Below are 18,634 nucleotides of genomic sequence, written 5' to 3'. Positions count from 1 at the left end.
TAAAAAGATCAACAAAATTGATCAACCTCTAGCCAGACTCATAACAAAAAAAAAAGGAGAGGGGGAGAGGACCCAAATAAACAAAATTACTAATGAAAGAGGAGAAATAACAACCAATAGCACAGAAATACAAACAACTGTAACAGGATATTATGAAAACTATATGCCAACAAATAGGACAACTTAGAAGAAATGGGTAAATTCCTAGAAACATATAACCTACCCAAACTAAAGCGGGAAGAAACAAAATTTGACTAGACCAATTACCAGCAATGAAAGTAAATCAGTAATCAAAAAACAAAAGTCCAAGACCAAACGGCTTGACGGGCTAATTCTACCAAACATTTAAAGAGTTAATACCTATTCTTCTCAAAGTACTCCAAAAAATAGAAGAGGAAGGAGAAATGCCAAATTCATTCTATGAGGCCAGTATCACCCTGATCCCAAAACCAGATGAAGACACCACAAACAGAACTATGAGCCAGTATCTCTCATGAATATAGATACAAAAATCTGCAACAAAATATTAGCAAACTGAATCCAACAATACATTAAAAAAAAAAAAAAACCATACACCACAATCAAGTGGGATTTATTCCTGGGATGCTAACAGTGGTTCAGTATTTGTCAATCAATCAACATGACTGTTTTCAATAAGAGAAACGATAAAAACTATATGATGATTTCAATAGATGCAGAAAAAACATTCAACAAAGTACAATATCCATTCATGATAAAAACCTTCGGCAAAGTAGGTCTAGAGGGAACATACCTCAACATAATAAAGGCTTTATAGGAAAAATTCACAGCTAACATTATACTTGATGGTGAAAAACTGAGTTTTCTCCTAAGGTCAGGAACAAGATAAGGATGTCCACTATCACCTGTTTTATTCAACACAGTACTGGAAGTCCTAGCCACAGCAATTAGACAATGTGTAAAAAAAAAAAAAAAAAAAAAAAGGCCCAGATTGGTAAGGAAGAAGTAAAACTCTATTGGCAGATGACAGGATATTATATATAGAAAACCCTAAAGACTACCAAAAACTACTAGAACTGACAAATGAATTCAATGATGTTACACGATACAAAATCAATGTATAGAAATCTGTTGCTTTCCTATACACTAATAACGAAGCAGCAAGAAGTGAAATTAAGAAAACAATCGCATCTTCAATTGCACCAAAAACAATAAAATATCTAGGAATAAACTTAAGGTGAAAGACCTGTACTCTGAAAACTTTGAGACACTGATGAAAGAAATTCAAGGTGATGCAAAGAAAAGGAAAGACATTCCATTCTCATGGATTAAAAGAACAAATATTGTTAAAATTGCTATACTACCCAAAGCAATCTACAGATTTCATATGATCCGTATCAAAATACCAATGACATTTTTAACAGAATTAGAGCAAACCATCCTAAAATCTGTATGGAACCACAAAACCTCAAATAGCCAAAGCAATGCTGAAAACAAAAAAACAGGGGCATCCAGTGGCTCAGTCGGTTAAGCGTCTGCCTTCAGCTCAGGTCATGACCTCAGGGTCCTGGGATCGAGCCCCTTTGCTCAGCAGGGAGTCTGCTTCTCCCTCTCCCTCTGTGCTCTCTCTCGCTTTCACTCTCTCTCAAATAAATAAAATCTTTAAAAAAAATGAAAAAAAAAAAAACCCAAACAACAGAACTGGAGGTATCACGATTCCAGATTTCAAGTTCTATCACAAAGTGGTAGTAATTAAAACAGAATGGCAGTGGCATAAAAATAAACATATAGGCCAATGGAACAGAACAGAAAAACTAGAAATAAACCCACAAGTATATCGTTAATTAACCTTCGACAAAGGAGGAATGAATACAGAGTGGGAAAAAGACAGTCTCTTCAATAAATGGTATTGGGAAAACTGGGCAGCAACATGCAAAAGAATGAAACTGGACCACTTTTTTCATCATACACAAAAATACTCAAAACAGAGTAAAGACCTAAATGTGAGACCTGAAACCATAAAAATCCTTGAACAGAGTACGGGCAATAATTTCTCTGACATTGGTCACAACATTTTTCTAGATATGTCTCCTGAGGCAAGGGAAATAAAGGCAAACAAACTACTGGGATTACATAACAATGAAAAGTTTCTGCACAGCAAACCATTAACAAAACTAGAAGACAATGTGTTAAGTAGAAGAAGATATTTGCAAGTGACATATGTGATAAAGGGTTAGTATCCAAAATATATAAAAAACTGACAACTCAACACCCCAAGAACAAATAATCCAGTTAAAAAATGGGCAGAAAACACGAACAGACATTTCTCCAAAGAAGACATACAGGTGGCCAAGAGACACATGAAAATATGTTCGACAGGGGCGCCTGGGTGGCACAGCGGTTAAGCATCTGCCTTCGGCTCAGGGCGTGATCCCGGCGTTATGGGATCGAGTCACATCAGGCTCCTCCGCTATGATCCTGCTTCTTCCTCTCCCACTCCCCCTGCTTGTGTTCCCTCTCTCACTGGCTGTCTCTATCTCTGTTGAATAAATAAATAAAATCTTTAAAAAAAAAAAAAAGAAAGAAAGAAAATATGTTCGACAGCACTCATCATCAGGGCAATGCAAATCAAACCTATAATGTGATGTCACCTTACACCTGTCAGAATGGCCAAAATCAAAACACCAGAAATGAGTGTGGGTGAGGATGTGGAGAAACAGGCAGCCTCCTGCCCTGTGAGTGGAAATGCAAACTGGTGCAGCCACTGTGGGAAACAGTATGGAGTTTCCTCAAAAAGTCAAAAATACAACTACCCTACCATCCAGTAACAGCACTACTGGGTACTTACCCCCAAAATACAAAAACACTAATTCCGAGGGATTGCATGAACCCTTATGTTCATTGCAGCATTATTTACAATAGCCAAACTACAGAAGTAGCCTAAGTGTCCACAGATAGATGAATGGAGTATTACTCAACCATGAAAACAAATGAAATCTCGCCGTTTGTAACAACATGGCTCGAGCTAGAGAGTATAATGCTAAGCAAAATAAGTCAGGGGAAGACAAATACCATATGATGTCACTTATATGTGGAATTTAAGAAATAAACAAGCAAAAGGAGGGAAGAAAAAAGACAAATCAAGAAACAGACTCTTAATTATAGAGAACAAACTGATGGGGTACCTGAGGGGAGGTAGGTGGGGGAAGGGGTGGGGGAAATAGGTCATGGGTATTAAAAGATACACTTATCATAATGAAAAGAAAAACAACAGCAGAAATAAGTTCTAATAGCAGTAGTTAAAATGAGTATGAACATCTTAAACTTAACTGAAGACAGACTCCCACCCCTTCTTTTCCATTTTCACCTGCTCCCCCTGCATGGAGACATTAGCATTTGAGGAAGCAAATGGTATGGAGTAATTGATGTGCCGGGAGCCCAGGACGTCTGCTGGTAAGGGGTGTCACAGTGAAGCAGCCCAGCAGCAGAGCAAATGAGGTGGTGGGTGGCCGGAATGGTAAGGAGACTGATTACATTGTGCAAGTAAGCGATTTGGAAAGTAAGTACATATACTGAGAATAATGCAAACCAGATTTCTCACTGTTTTGTAAAAGGATTTATGAACGTGTAAAGGGAGAAGGCTAGAAAGAACCCAAGGAAATGTACTAATAAATGTAACCAAGGAGGTACAAGACTTTTACACTGTTGTTGATAGAAATGAAAGAAAACTTGAATAACTGAAAAGACATATATATCCTATGTTCATGGATTGGAAGACTTAATATAGTTAAGATGTCCATACTGCCCAAATTGATCCAGAGATTCAGTGAAATCGTTTTTATTTGTTTGAAGTTTTTATTTAAATTCCAGCTAGTTAACATATAGTGTAATATTGGTTTCGGGAGTCAAATTTAGTGATTTATCACTTACATATAACACCCAGTGCCTATCACAATAAGTGCCTTCCTTAATACCCCCCCAAAAAAAAAAAAAAAAAGAAGGAACGAACCCAAGGGGTTGAACTGAAATTGGAAGAAATGTTAAGAACTCACAGGCTAAAATAAATAGGGAGATGGATAGATAGAGTTGTGTATAGTTATGTGATATGTGTATAATTTGTTTATGGATTGACTGACTCTATACACCAACAGGACACAGAAACAGGTTTACCTCTGTCAATGAGCACCAAGTGCGACGGCATTAAGGTTCCACGACGGAGTCCAAGACTAGGGCAGGGAAAGTACAGAATAATCTTGGAACATCTTGTTTTGAGTAAGTAAATGCTGAAAAAATGATGGGGATATATCAGAAGGACATAATAGGAGCCGACCAGAACAGGCTTCCATTGGTTAAATCTAGGACAATTTGAGAATTAAAACAAATAATGAGAGCATCAGATTACAACCCAGTGAATAATACAGGAATCTATGAGTCTATACTGATACAAACAAGAGAGTAAAAAATTAGAACAATTCTATGAATTCTATATAAAACATCTAACAACATAGAGCAAAAATGATGGGAAAACATTATCAGGCAAATGTTAATTATGGGAAAGGTAAGGGATCAATATTTATAGTAACTAATGAGACAGAATTCAATGCAAAAAAAAAAAACAGCTGAGGGATTATATACTGATAAGAGCAATTAAGGAAAATGGATATTAGTACACCTCAAAAACAGCCTGAAAACTGGCAAAATTTCAGGCAAGGAAAGGGAGGGTGGATAACACTTAGGTTAAAAAAGGAAATGAGAAAACACCTACAAACAGACTGATGATAAAATCATGTCTGAATCTGGGAACACCACTAAAGAGCTGAAGGGAAAAACAGATTTGAAATCATTTTTCATTTTCATATCATTTTCAGCAATAAGAATGATTAAGAATGAATGAAGCAATCAATCATTCATCAATTTAAAAAATGAACCAAAATTATAAAAACAAAAAAAAGAGTAATAAAATCAGAAATAAGTAGAAAAGGCAAGACTGACAAAACCAAATGATGGTTCTTCGAAAAGATTCTTAGGTAAGATGGATCAGGAAAAAGAGAAAATGCAAACAGAATACCAAATACAGAATGCAAGAAGGAAAAAATTATGAACCATATGTTAATAAAGCTGAACATACAGATGAAACTATGTGAAACTTACAGAGAAATATAAAATTGTAGAGAAAACATAAAATTATAGAGAAATATAAAAATCCAAATTGACATAAAAAATTTGAATAGGCCAGTGAACATCCAGTGAATTAAAATGGCAAAGGCCTCCCCTTTAGAGAGAGAAAAACAGAATTTTAAGTTTTACAGTTTGACTATGCGTTCAGAAATGAAATTTTCTGTAAGTTCCATAGAATGGAAGAGGAATAAAACTTGCCCAACTCTTTTTGAATCTAGTGATTCCAAAATCAGATGAGAATTCAAGAAAAAAAATTAAGAAATATTTCACTTGTGATTACAGATACAAAAGCAAAACAAACTACTAGCCAGCCAAACCTAACAGTATATACATATTTTTAAATTAATAAGGGTTTGTAAAAGAATACAAAAACTGTTCAACATAAGAAAATTAATGTGTTTCATAACTTTTTAAAAGGCAAAAAATAAGAGGACTATTAAATGCAAAAAAAAAGAACATTTGATAAGTTCAACACTTTTTTATAATTGAAAGAAAAACTGAGGGCAAACTAGGAATATAAGGGAATGTCCTTGGTAAACGTTATATATCTAATCCAATAGTGTATATTAAATATACATGTAAAATTAGGGCTTTGTCAAGGAATGCAAGGATGGTTTGATATCAGAAAGTCGATCAATGTATTTCACTAAATGAATAAGGATACTAATTATATTATATGGATATACAAAATGCATTTGGTAACAATCTTTTATTTAATGGCGGGAGGGAAGTTTTTTTTAGTAAAAGCTATCAAAACTTTCTTATCTTGATGTTTAAGACTGCCTTCCAGACTGGATATACAGTTGACCCTCAAAAAACATGGGTTTGAACTGTACATGTCTACATATATATACATGGATTATTTTGCAGTACAGTACTATAAATTTTCTCTTCCTCATCAAGATTTTCTTAATAACATTTTCTTTTCCTTATTTTATTGTAATACATATAATACATACAACATAAAAAATATGTGTTAATTGACTGTTTATGTTATCAGTAAGGCTTCCAGTCAACAATAGGCTATTAGTAGTTAAGTTTCTGGGGAGTCAAAACTAAAACTCTGATTTTCAACTGTGTAATTATTGCCCCGACTCCCGTGTTATTCAAGGGTCAACTGTGCAGTTCAGTTATTCTTGCAATATGTAAGGGTTTTTATATCCTAACACAAATACACTTGGCATTATCCATTCTTCTAATCTGGCCAATCTTAAGGACATGAACTGAGAGATTTGAAGAGAAATTCTACGATCACTAAAGGAGTCTGAACATTTCTCTTCATATACTTGTTCCCTGTTTGGGTTTCTCTTCTATGAAGTATTCGTTATTCTTTGTTCAGTTTTCTTTACAGTTCAGCAGTTGTGGGTATAGTCTAGATATATCATTTGGTAGTTTTGCAAATACAGGCATTCCGGCTTTTTGAAAGTCTGTGTTAGGCCACTTTACTTTTACAAAAAACTTACATTAGTACACATTTCTGCTAAACGAAAGATAATCAGGATTTTCACTTTCACAAAAAAAAGGCACAACACAAAAATAGCATTCTGAGTTTTCCAGGCAGCCCTCATAGAGGCAGAGCACATCCCAAGGAGCGAGACTGGCACCCCTAAGCTCCTTTCCTGAGAACTACCCTCGACGTCTCAGCATCACCCACGTCAGTCTCTGTAACTTTGCATGGTGTCTGAGCATCCACGCTTTATCTTGGTTTTATCTTCTGCATCTGCTAGCAAGATGTGCCCTGAAGAATCAGAAAAACCTTAGAGGGGTTATTTTGGGGTCTGGGAATGCTAAAATTTTCCATATAAATTTCCATTCTACACCGTTTTGGTTTACTAAAGTTTTCACAGGAACACTACACCTTCAGAGAGTGGGGAAACCTGTATTTTCTCTGAGCCTGTCTTTGTCTGTCATCTTTTATTGACAAACATCTTTTAATTTTGATGTAAAATCAATATGTAAATTTTCTCCATATGGTTTGTGCTTTGGGAATTTTATTTAAGAAGCTCCTTCTCTCCCCCAGATCACAACAATATTCTCCATATTTCTATTAATTTTATAATTTTACCTTTCACATTTAAGACCTTTAAATCCATTGAGAGCCCACCTTTGGACATGATGCTAGTTAGGTATCCTGTTTTTCTCCATGTAAAAAGCCAGTTTTCCAACACCACCTACTAAAACAAACACAGGATTTTTGTATATTACTTAATTACTGAATACTTTATAGCTTTCACTGCTACTTGAATAGTATCTTTTCCTTTTAATCACATTATCCAATTGGCTGCTGCTCTAGTAGAAAAGTGCTTGAAGTCTTCATGAACTGTTTTGTAGCTACCATTCTTAAACTTATTTTTAATAGTCTGCTGTTTTCTTAAATACACAGGTGTACCTGAACATCTGAAAATATGACTTAAAAATAATGAGTTTTACAGGCACCGTGGTGGGCTCAGTTAGTGAGGCATCCAACTCTCGATCTCAGGGTCATGAGCTAAACCCTCGCAATGGGTGCAGAGATTACTTTAAATACATAAATACATAAATAAAACAGAAGTAATGAGTTTTATTTCTCTTTCCAACACCGATAGTCTCTTTTTTTCTTTCCTTATGGTCTGGATCAGAATTTCTAGTTTTATGTTAAGTAGTAGCATGACACAGGCGTACTGATGCGTTAGGAAACTGGTTTGGCCACTTTAGTAGAGACCAAATAACAATGGCTGAAGTAAGACAGAAGGTTTCTTCCTTATGTGAAGGTCCAAGCTAGCAGGCAGTTTGAGCTAGCAGGCAGTTCGGGAGAGAAGTGGCCCTGCCTTATGAGGTTAACATGCTTTTGATATGCTGCCCTTTCCCACATAGACAAAACTGGGTTGCTATGAGCACATTCTGGCCCATGGAAAAGGGGAAATTACAAGAGGAAGGCAAGCCCTTTCCTTTTAAGGGTATGGCCTGCTAGTTACAAACTGTTTCCACCCCATTGGTCAAAAGTCAGTCCTAAGTTCACACTTGGTTGCAAGGTAGCCTGGAAAACATACTTGCTTACCAAAGAAACTACTGTCTAGCTAAAACATGGGGGAGCAGGGGATTCTGTTAATGAAGGAAGAAGTGGGGAGATGTATATTGTTGTACAGTTCTTTTGCTCCCAGGTCATGGTATATAACCATACCAAGTAAATGATATTTCATTCAGAGTTTCCCCAATTAAACAAAAAAGGTATACCGTGTATTTCCTCCTTTTTTCAATGCGGTAAGTTATCAGGGGATTTTCATGATGTCAATTACTATTCATATGCATGTAAGCACATGAGTGGAGAACTTATGATTACATATGGTAGTTATTCTAAATATTTGACTCAAATCATACAGGATATTATGTTTTGCAGAATTGGAAGCACTGAACTTAGTGAAAATTTAGGCTGCAGGAAAGGGATTAACATTTATTTAAAATCTTGCTATATGCCTAGCAATTTGCATGTTATAATAAAAAACCCATGACATCCGAAAGCTTAACATGTGCCAAATTCATTAAAGTTATTCTTATTTCCACTTTATAAGAAAACTGAAGCACACAGAAGTTAAGTGATTTACCTAAAGGTATACAACCAGTAAGTGGAAAGACTAGGCTCCAAAGCCTCAGTCTTCCTACTGTGTAACAATGCCTCTCAGTGATTATTCTTTCAACAATCATTAAGACTCAAGAGGAACTGGGGGAATTAGTGCTTAATTCTTCCCTCAAATTTCAACTCACTACCATAGGAAACTTTTTTATATGTACGGAAAATTAAATTCTGAATTTAATAGAAAACTGGGATTCATACACAGAAGTTCATTTTACTTTAGACTTCTTAGAAAACTCCTGTTTTCAAAATTAGGAATGCCAAAAGACAGCAGATAGAAACAGTCCATGTGGAATTGAAAAGTCTGTTTGCACAACACCAAGGTAGAGCTAGAGTCGAAGGAAAATGCCATTTAGTCTCCCATTTCCAAATTAAGTATGTATTTATCCTCACAATTTCAAAATCATTCAGGGTGAACTGATGCAAGCTTTGTAAATCTCAAAAAAGTTTGCCTGAAATGAAACATATATGTGATACCTGGCATTTCTAACTTTCAGGGCTCTGAATATAGTTAATTAACTAAAAATGGGGAGGAGTCTTTTGATTGGAAAAAAGAAAACAAGTGAAAAAACTTTGCAATGAAACAATATGTTTACTAGACTAAGTAAAAACCAAATAACTTATTTCCTGAAAACTGCTCTTTCTTTGTAATATACCATCTGTTAGCTCATACCCATAAGGTTAAACAGGAAAAAAAAATATTTAAAATTCGTTCAAGTCAAAGAAAAGGAATAACTCACCCATCAAATACAAATATACTATTTTATTCTAAGGGAATATTTCTGTGGTTTCTGCAAGGGGAAAACCCAAAAGTGGTTAAAAAACAAAAAAGAACAGAAAGGATAATTTAGATGTTTCACTTGTTTGATGTTTTTTTTTTCCCTCCCCTGGAAATAAAAATGCAATTTTACATAATTTTAATAAAATTTTAAAAAGCAAATAGTCTGACACATATATCAACAACTACGCTTATGAAGAATGACCAATAATTAACCAAGATTTTCTTTTACGAATTAATTTAGGTTCTGGACAACTCTGTGGACTAACATGCAATTGAAGTCCTGATACAGTCATTGAACTGGGTATTAGCTGTTCTCAGTTAAAAGATACAGATTTCTTTTTTCCTCTCTGCTGTTTTCTAACAATGTATCTACTATGCCAACAATATTTGTTCTTGATACAACTACAGAAGGGGAATTGTTAGTGTTTATACAAACCATAAAATTTGTATAGTGGGGGCTATTACAACTGATGTTTCTGGATAGTTTATTGGCAGACTTATCAGACAATCCAGTTGTTTTTCCTCCATATCAAACAAGCTCTGGATGTAAGAAGTTTTCCAGTCAGAAATGACAAACACAGATGGAATTAATCATACAGAATTGGGGCAGATTTACTTCTTTCACACAGTTTCCTGGTAACCAAAATGAAATCTGTTACAGGCAGAGGGACAGAACCATCAAGTACACAATGTCAAAAGGCCTACTTTAAAATTTTTATTGTATTTAAATGACTTTCATTAATTTAAAAAAAACAAAACACCTGCCACCCCCATCTAAAAAATGGGACATATTGAAAAGACTTTCAAGGTTAAAATTTCTAAGAGGCTTTTTGGACTTCTCTCATTTCTATTACAGGGTCAAATCCACATCAGCTAAAGAAGTTCTGTGATTGGTCAACACCATAAAAGCTTTGAGTCAAAATTTTCTGGGAGAAGAAACTGCGAATGGAGATGAGGGAGATGGACTGTTATGCCAAACACACCTATGACTGGCGATCCTCACAGAACTACTAAAACAGCTAGAGTTTGGAATAATGCTCTAAGACCAGCTGTGGATCTGCAAGACAGTCAATGCCTTTGTATCCTAACCCAGAATCCATATTTTCAAGTTTCTTAGGGCAACAAGATCATCTTCCAAATGCTTTATAGGAACATACTAGGACCTTTTCTACCATAATTCTGATAGCTAAGTAATACTGTGTCTTTGTGGAATCACCCACAGGTTTGCCAGAGTAAGGAGAGAGACTATTCTTTTTGAAATGACAAGGGCCTCCAGAAACTGGTGCAAAAGACAAAATAAGAGGATCTGGGAAACAGGAAGATAAAACAATGAGAGAAAAGCTGCCATTTGGGGATAAAATGAAAACAAAAGGAGAACCCCCATTTCTGTGTACCACAGCTCATGCTATGAGACAGCAGCAATAAAGGCTGACACCCAGAGAAGCGGGCATTTTAGTGGGTTTTCTACAAACATTTCAAGACACTTGGGGTCTAACGGGCTCCACAGATTTTCTGTATGCATAATCAGTTCGTGGAGCTTCAGCCCCTTTACCTCAATTTACCCACATCCAGACCCACAGCTGAGAAGGCTAGACCCAGAAAGTGAAAGGGACACATTACTGTGTGAACAGCAGTGAAGGCCTTTTTTCCCTGATGTGAGGGGCCCATGGCAAAAGCACCAGAGGCTTCTATCCTTCACAGAATTGGCTTGGCAGTGAAAATCAAAATCAAGACCACTTCACTCTCTACCTTTTAGAAAAAAGTTGAGTATTTTTATTGGGTCTTCAAGTCTGGGTCCCACAGTCCTCATCTGATGTCACTCTTCGCTCTGCACTGATTTCTCCCCTGACGTGCACATAGGGCTTGCCCAAGTAGCCTACTGCAGCCAAGGCTTTATTTCAAAGCTACCTCTCTAAGGTCTAAGGTTACTATGGTAGAGTTTTATACAACAGTTTTCCTTAAAAATATTCCACAATTTGTTATTCCCAAACAAAATAAGATTATGCACCACTCAAGAGAAATTGGTTAGTCATTCTGAAGATGTCTAAGAACTATATCACTGCCAAAGAACAACATTTCTCAGTTCATATTCTTTCCTTCAATTTTCATTTGTACATCCACACTGTGGTTCACGAGTCATCTGTTTTCCATTATCTTATAATCAAGTCAAGAGGACTTGGACTTGTACATCGTTTTCCAAAGCTGGATGCATTCACAGTTTGGTGCATACCCATGTGTATGAAAATAGGAACCCCACTTCCACTTCAATCTGATAATTCAACATCAGAGTCTTCTGATTTGGCTTTGGCAAGTTCTTCGTGTACCTCCCTCACCATGAGAATACGTGTTAACATGGTGTCCAGGGTCCCAGGGTCTATCGGGAATGTGGAGTACCACATGGGGCTATTCGGAACACAGGAGCGCTCGGGTTGCAGGTAAAACACATCATTCCTCTGCTTCACACTTTCAGAACTAGCCATAGGGAAAAAAAGAAAGAAAGAAAGAAACTAAGGAAATTGGGGATCAGAAAGTATAGGAAACACGTAACTACTCTTTAATATAGTGGCTCTCACCCGTTTCCCTACTGTGACTAATGTCATAGATAAGCAATGCACCCAGAGAGATAAATAGGTTTACAGGCATTCTGCCCCAGGTGCAACCTGTAACTGCGTATTTTTTCCTCCTATAGTCACCGGAGGTGAGTATAATGTTAACAGAAGACAAAGTCTAAGTCGTTCACAAACTTCAGTATTTAAAACATTAGGAGCAACAAAAGATTCAACTCACATTTGACACTATGGCTGAGAACCACATATCCTCAGTACCCAATATCCTGGAATGATCCCCAAGAGCACTCAATACACATTACCACAGGGCAAACCCAGTCACTATATTTTTTTGAGAAAAAAGTGCTTTAGTGTGGCTCTTAAAACTCTAAGTCTTAAAGTTTCTGTAAGAGAAAGACCACTCAAAAAATACAAATTCCTTAAAAATAAATTGTATTTCTATTTATACGTTTAGCAGTACAACTTCTCCTCTAAAATTTTTCCTAAATAAATAGTAAAATCACAACAGTTTAGTTATCACATAAAGGTTGAACAACAGTTGTAAAGATCAAACAATAGCTGCGATTCTTGCTTTTGAAGAGATTTTCAGAAAAACAATTATCAAGATTAAGCAGTTTGTTTCTGGGTCCAAAATCCAGGCAGACATGAGAATAGGGACAAAAAGAGATTACAGGTACCTCCTGTCTGAAGTTGTATTTCTGATATGCAAGCATCTGAAATGCAAAAATGGGAACTACTTTTTGAAGTGTGCTGAATCAAGCGCAGAGGAAGACCGCTTACCATTTTGACAGGTAGAACTCGTAAAGTCGGACCGGGCATCGTAGTGGGTTGTCGGTATTCTCTGCCATCTCCACACCCACCGGAACCTCTTCATCTTCATTTCGTTTCCTTTTGCCAACAGTCAGTTTATCTTGAGATAGGAAATAATAATCAAAAGATTAGAAAAATCTTTTCTTCCAGTCTCAAGACACCCACTGAGCTTTGTTTCCAGTCAGAACTGTCACTCCCTCCCCCTCCCGTTCACTCACGCATCCCACAAGCACTGACTGAGCACCTACGGGGGTCCTAGGCAGTATTTCAAGTACTGCTTAACAGAACTGAACAAATCCGAGTCCCTGTTCTGTAAAATTTATGTTCCTCTGCTCACCAAAGTGGGTGCAGCACGGCAAAGAGCATGGTACTGGAGAGTTAGGTCCTCATTCTGAACATGACTTTGTTATGAAATTTCGTCAGGTAGAGCGTAAGCCACAGCAAGATAAAGAAGGAGAAGAAAGGGTTCTAAGTGCTCTTCTACAGAAGAGCTCCAGAGAGCAGCTGTCACCTCTTTACCTGAAAATACTTTTACTGTGGGGCATCTGTGTCCACTGGGTGTTTGGTCAAGTCTCTTTTATCTGTCATAGTATTATGAGAAATGGAGTCTTTGTTGGGAAAAGAAATTCTCAGCGAAGTTAACTATTTGATAAGAAAAGGGCAAGCCCTTTTTCAGCAACAGAATTTTGCAGAGGCCAAGGGTTATCAAAAAGAAACCAGGGTGAAGACATGGAAAGTAGGGCTGTTTCTTTCCCACTTTCTCCATTCTACTATTCAAGAGAATAGTAGTGGGTGGTGGATCTGCTGCAAACCTGACGAAAAAGGTTTTCTTCTTTTCTTACAGATGCTCTTAATAGGTGGCAAAGAACTTTCCCCAGCTTCCCGCATTAGTTACTACTTAAAATTCACCCCAGTTTTCTATTTAGAGGATACCTAAATATAAAGACTCGTTCATTCAGAAAAGAAGCTGAACTTACTACCAGTCTTAAAGCACCTCATCAGAAAACATTGCCTCTCCCTGCCCCCAATTAATATCAATTCAGAGCATAGAGTGGGCTATATATGGACAAAATAAAGGAGACAGGACATAGTCATGGGGTGAAAAAGCACAATGGTGTTACATTTTCTAAAGAAAAAGAGCAACTGAGAGAAAAGTTAACACAACCATGAACATCACAATTATTCTTTACAGACTTTAGTTTCACTAATTTTTAAATTCTCACATTAAAAAAATATACATATTTCACTCTTATCCCAAGGAAGTAACAACTTGATTTTGAGAATTTTAGAACTTACAATTTTGGTAAAAATTAATACGTTTAATGTCTAGTTCCATAATATGTTAATTTTTTAAATGTTAAAAACAAACTATTATTTAATAGGCTAGTTTAGGAATGTAAGACCATAAACCTTCTAAGAAAATTGTGATTGCTGATGTCATTCCACCGTGTACAAAAGCAGTACAGATTTTCCCTGACATATGATGGGGTTACAACCTGATAAACGCATCTTAAACCGAAAATGCATTTAATACATGGAACCTAATGAACACTGTACCTTAAACATGCTCAGAACACTTATATAGCCCACAGTTGGGCAAAATCCTCTAACACAAAGCCTGTTTTATAATAAAGTATTGATTATCTCATGTCATTGATTAAATACTGTACTGGAAAGTGGAAAAGCTGACTGGGTGCAGAATGGCTGTAAGTGTATAGGTGTCTACCTCGTGATCCCGGGCCTCACCGGGAGCTGCAGACCGTTGCTGCCCAGCATCACAAGAGAGGATCATACTGCATTCCACTAGCCCCAGAAAATACCCAAAGTCCACAATGAAAGTACAGTTTCTACTGAATGAGCACATATCGCGTTTTCACGACTGTAAAGTTGAAAAATTATGAAGTCAAACACCATCTGTATACTCTATGCCAGCTTTTAAGTTTCTTCAGAAACTGACAGTTAATGTTAACTAAAAAGAGGTGCTCTGGTCAAAAAAAAAAAAAAAAAGGATTTAGAAACAGATTTAAAAATTAGGTTCCCTTTTAACTAGCAATTGGCTGATCTCTTGCCTCTAAATCAGTGCTTCTGATTCTTAGCTGTATGCTTAAATTCCCTGGGAAGTTTTACAATGCAGAGTTGGGCTCTGCTTCTGACCAATTAAGTCAGAATTTCTAATTTAAAAACCAATAAAAGTACAGTGAAGCCAAGTGATTGCTCTCATTTTGTGGCCGGACTTTAACCCAGCCCTGGCAATAAAAAAGCATGTACATAGTAAACTAAAGCTACACTCTTCCATGTCTAGAATTTACAGTTACCCTGCTGCGGTAAGTCTCTATTTGTATACTAACCGGACTTCGAATAGAAATCTCTCAAACTCCACCACACACCTGGTTCTGACTCCTGCTTTTGTAAAGGTGGGAAGAACCTCAGATATGTCATCTTGGTGCTATACTTCAGAGTCCGGGTCCGTCTCATCACGTGGGCAAAGGAAAGCTTCAAGTGCTCAGTAACATTCTTGAGTTGAAAGTATTTGGTATTGAAGAAAAGGAGGGTGTTCAAGAGGACGATTGGTGAGTAAGCGCCCAGCTGTTTGCACTCCCACAAATGCTCTTCTTCAATGCGAGAGAACATGTAACCTGCACCGAAGAAGGGGGAAAGCAGTAACAGTACTGAGCTCCTGCTAAATAGGACCAAGTAATTTCTCAAATTCTCAGACAAGAAGATATAAAGGAAATGACCCATTGTTCCCCTCTTTCCCCCTCTTCCTTATATGGAAAACCAGAAAAGGCACCGCAAAGAAAGAGCAGATGCCTCCACCGAAGAGGAGACACTGTGAGCAATCCCCTGAAACAGCTTTAATCTATTGTTATTTTAGACCCGGGTTTGGCAAACTTTTTCTGTAAAGAGCCAGATGGTAAATATTTCAAGTACTGTGGGCCACAGAGGCTCGGAACAACTTTGTTGTTACTGAAGATAAGGAGCCGCAGACAATACAGAAACAACCAGGTCTGGCTGGGTACCAATAAAGTTTACTTATACACACAAATTTAAATTTCACAGAAGTTTCATTTTCATTTGCCACAAAATATTACTGTTTTTTTAGATTTTCTCCCAACCATTTGTAACTCATGGACTATACAGAAACAGGCAGCAGGCCAGATCAAGCGGTTTGCAGACTCCTATTTGAGATCATTATGCTAACTGTTAACTGGTTCAGTTTCATTATAGCTCAGATCATTAGAAGGCAGCTAGCTCCCTCCCTCCCTCACACTCCCCCTTATTTTAAATTTATATTAAGAATGATTACTGTGATGACTTATATGGAGATTCTTCTTGAAAAGCAGGTGTCCTGCAGAAGAATTAAGATGAGTACACCTTTAAGCACACACTCCTCATGACAGCCCTTAAATGCAGGTCCTTCCTGATGTTCTCTCACTAATCCTCTTTGTTGCCGCTTATGCATTCTATTCTTGGGAGACTAACCACAAACATGAATTTACTACTTCCAACTCTATCTCCCCCGTCTCTTCTTTGGATGCTAAATGCATCAAGCCACCACACTGCTCAGAATGCTTAAAAGGTGCTCTCTAGCCCAAAAGAAAGGGGCACAAATTCTTGAAGATTGCATTCAACCTCTCTGTTCACAGCCAAGGAGCCTAAGACCAGGAGTACATCAGGGAGTTGTCCATCGACCGAGAGTCAAAGATAATTCAAGGATGAAGACTTAAGTCTTGTAACAACCAGGACAGGGTACTAAGGAAGAACTACTGAAGAGGGCCCACTGTGACGGGCACAGTCTAGAAGCACGTGTCAGCTGCTGGCGGAGTGCGCAACTTCACCGACACTACCAGACCAAAAATGGCTTCTAGAAAGTAAATGCAACTTCCAGTTGTTTTTTGTTTCACTAGTATTAGTACTGTATGGAAATTATAATTTTACCAAAATCAATAATAAACCAAAGATCTTCTCCACAAAAGCCCAAATAAGCTATAAATCAAGATAGAAATATAAAGGAACAATTTATAAAAAGATAATCATAAAAATTAAGCAATTTAGGAAGGCATATCATGAAAAGAATCAAAATAAATGATAAAATCCTACCATTAGGAAGTATCGTAGGTTCCCATATTTTCAAGAGTTTGGTAAGTTCAATCATAAATCTGGAATAGGGCTCAGTAAAAATGTTATCTATTCTACCATTTTCAAACAGGTACTACAAGAGAAAAAATGGAAACATGTTGATACAAAGAAAACACAAGGTGTTTTTTTAAAGATTATTTTAAGGAATAAAGTTTACCCTTAATTTTTACCCTCAATTTAAGGATACATCTTAAAATACCAGGATTCAAGCTATAAGGTCCTTTTCATATGAACTGTCAATACCCCAAGCACCGAGCTTACAAGGTAAAATTTTCTATTTCCTTTTTAAAACATGGATGATACAGAATAATTATAATAAACAAGTACCTTTTACTCAGTTCATGAAACTGATACACTAAAAATTGGTTCTAATTTGTATTTTCCAAATAATTTTTTAAATTCACAGGATCTAAATGCAAATGCGCTCTCAGAAGGTTTTGGGGTTTTTTGCCTAGTTACAAGATCACTTCCTGAAATGATACAGTTAGCTAGTGTCAGGTGACCTGAGGATACCCAAGTTTTAAGCCATAGCTCTCAACACTCTGCCCCACAACCCAGCCTTCAAAAAGTTCAAGTCTAATTATAGGATGTAAAAGTATGCTAATTATAACCATCAAGAATCGGGTCACAGAATGGGAAATAAGAAACAGCCTGGGTAAAGCACTGCTAAAAAACATCTTGAGGGTACAGGGCAGGTAGATGAAATCACTCAGGGAAATAAAATGAGCATTTACAGAATAACACAAGGTATAATTACATGCCAAAAATCTTTTGCTATTTTTAAGATTTGGTATTTTTATTTATTTATCTATGGCTATTCTGGTTTTCTGCTTTTCTATCCAATGTATGACTTGGAGAAAAATTTTATTTCTAGTTACATTTGCTCTGGCTAATAAAAGTTATATGCCACTTCAACATGCATTTTTATAGGCCTCTTCAAAGGCAATTCATGACATTACCAGATTACAGTTTTTCTGTTGAAAAGTATTCACCTTTTCCTTCTTTTAATAAAATTATTTTCACAACCTAAAAATATTATATCCTCATTATGGAAAAAAGTGGAAGAATGACATACTCTAACTCACTACACATTAGAAATACAGAGTTGAGTTTTATACCTTTACTCAAGTACATATAAAATACATGTTTTAGAAATCACTTTCCCCCTTAGACCAGGAACAAGACAAAACTGCCTGTTCTTGCTACTTCCATTTAACACTGTACTTGAAGTCCTAGCCAGAGTAACCAGGCAGGAAAAACAAACAAAAGACATTCAAACAGGAAAGGTCCTAAGGAGTAAAACTACCTCTATTTAAAAATGACATGAGCCTATATATAGAAAATTCTAAAGAATCCACACACAAACAAAATTGTTATTAGAGTTAATAAATGAATTCAGCAAAGTTACAGGATACAAACAACACAAAAATCACTTGCAAAGAACAATCCAAAAAGGAAATTAGGAAAACAATTCAATTTATAACTGTATCAGAAAGAATACTGAAGAATAAATTGAACCAAGGAGATGCATGACTTACACAGTTAAAACTACAATAAATAAATAAATAA

At 36.5% G+C, this 18,634-nt stretch overlaps 1 protein-coding gene across 6 annotated transcripts in view; it reads right to left on the bottom strand.

The window, feature by feature from the left end:
• Window positions 1-9,510: 9,510 nt before the first annotated feature.
• Window positions 9,511-18,634, bottom strand: part of ZMYM4 (zinc finger MYM-type containing 4) — a 135,308-nt gene continuing 126,184 nt past the window's right edge. For 5 of the 6 annotated variants that reach the window (XM_034649021.1, XM_034649012.1, XM_034649016.1 and 2 more), the window contains 4 exons: window positions 17,027-17,138; window positions 15,274-15,561; window positions 12,896-13,025; window positions 9,511-12,020 (listed from right to left, as the gene is read on the bottom strand). In XM_034649021.1, coding sequence (XP_034504912.1) covers window positions 11,813-12,020; window positions 12,896-13,025; window positions 15,274-15,561; window positions 17,027-17,138 — 738 coding nt within the window. In that variant the 3' untranslated portion in view covers window positions 9,511-11,812. The remainder of the gene's footprint in view (window positions 12,021-12,895; window positions 13,026-15,273; window positions 15,562-17,026; window positions 17,139-18,634) is intronic. The other variant, XM_034649014.1, reaches the window with a different exon arrangement.

Source organism: Ailuropoda melanoleuca, chromosome 2 (genome assembly GCF_002007445.2).
Source record: "Ailuropoda melanoleuca isolate Jingjing chromosome 2, ASM200744v2, whole genome shotgun sequence".
NCBI classification, from domain to species: Eukaryota; Metazoa; Chordata; class Mammalia; order Carnivora; family Ursidae; genus Ailuropoda; species Ailuropoda melanoleuca.
The sequence above is the reverse complement of the archived record's forward strand: the minus strand, read 5'-3'. Positions and strand labels throughout refer to the sequence as shown.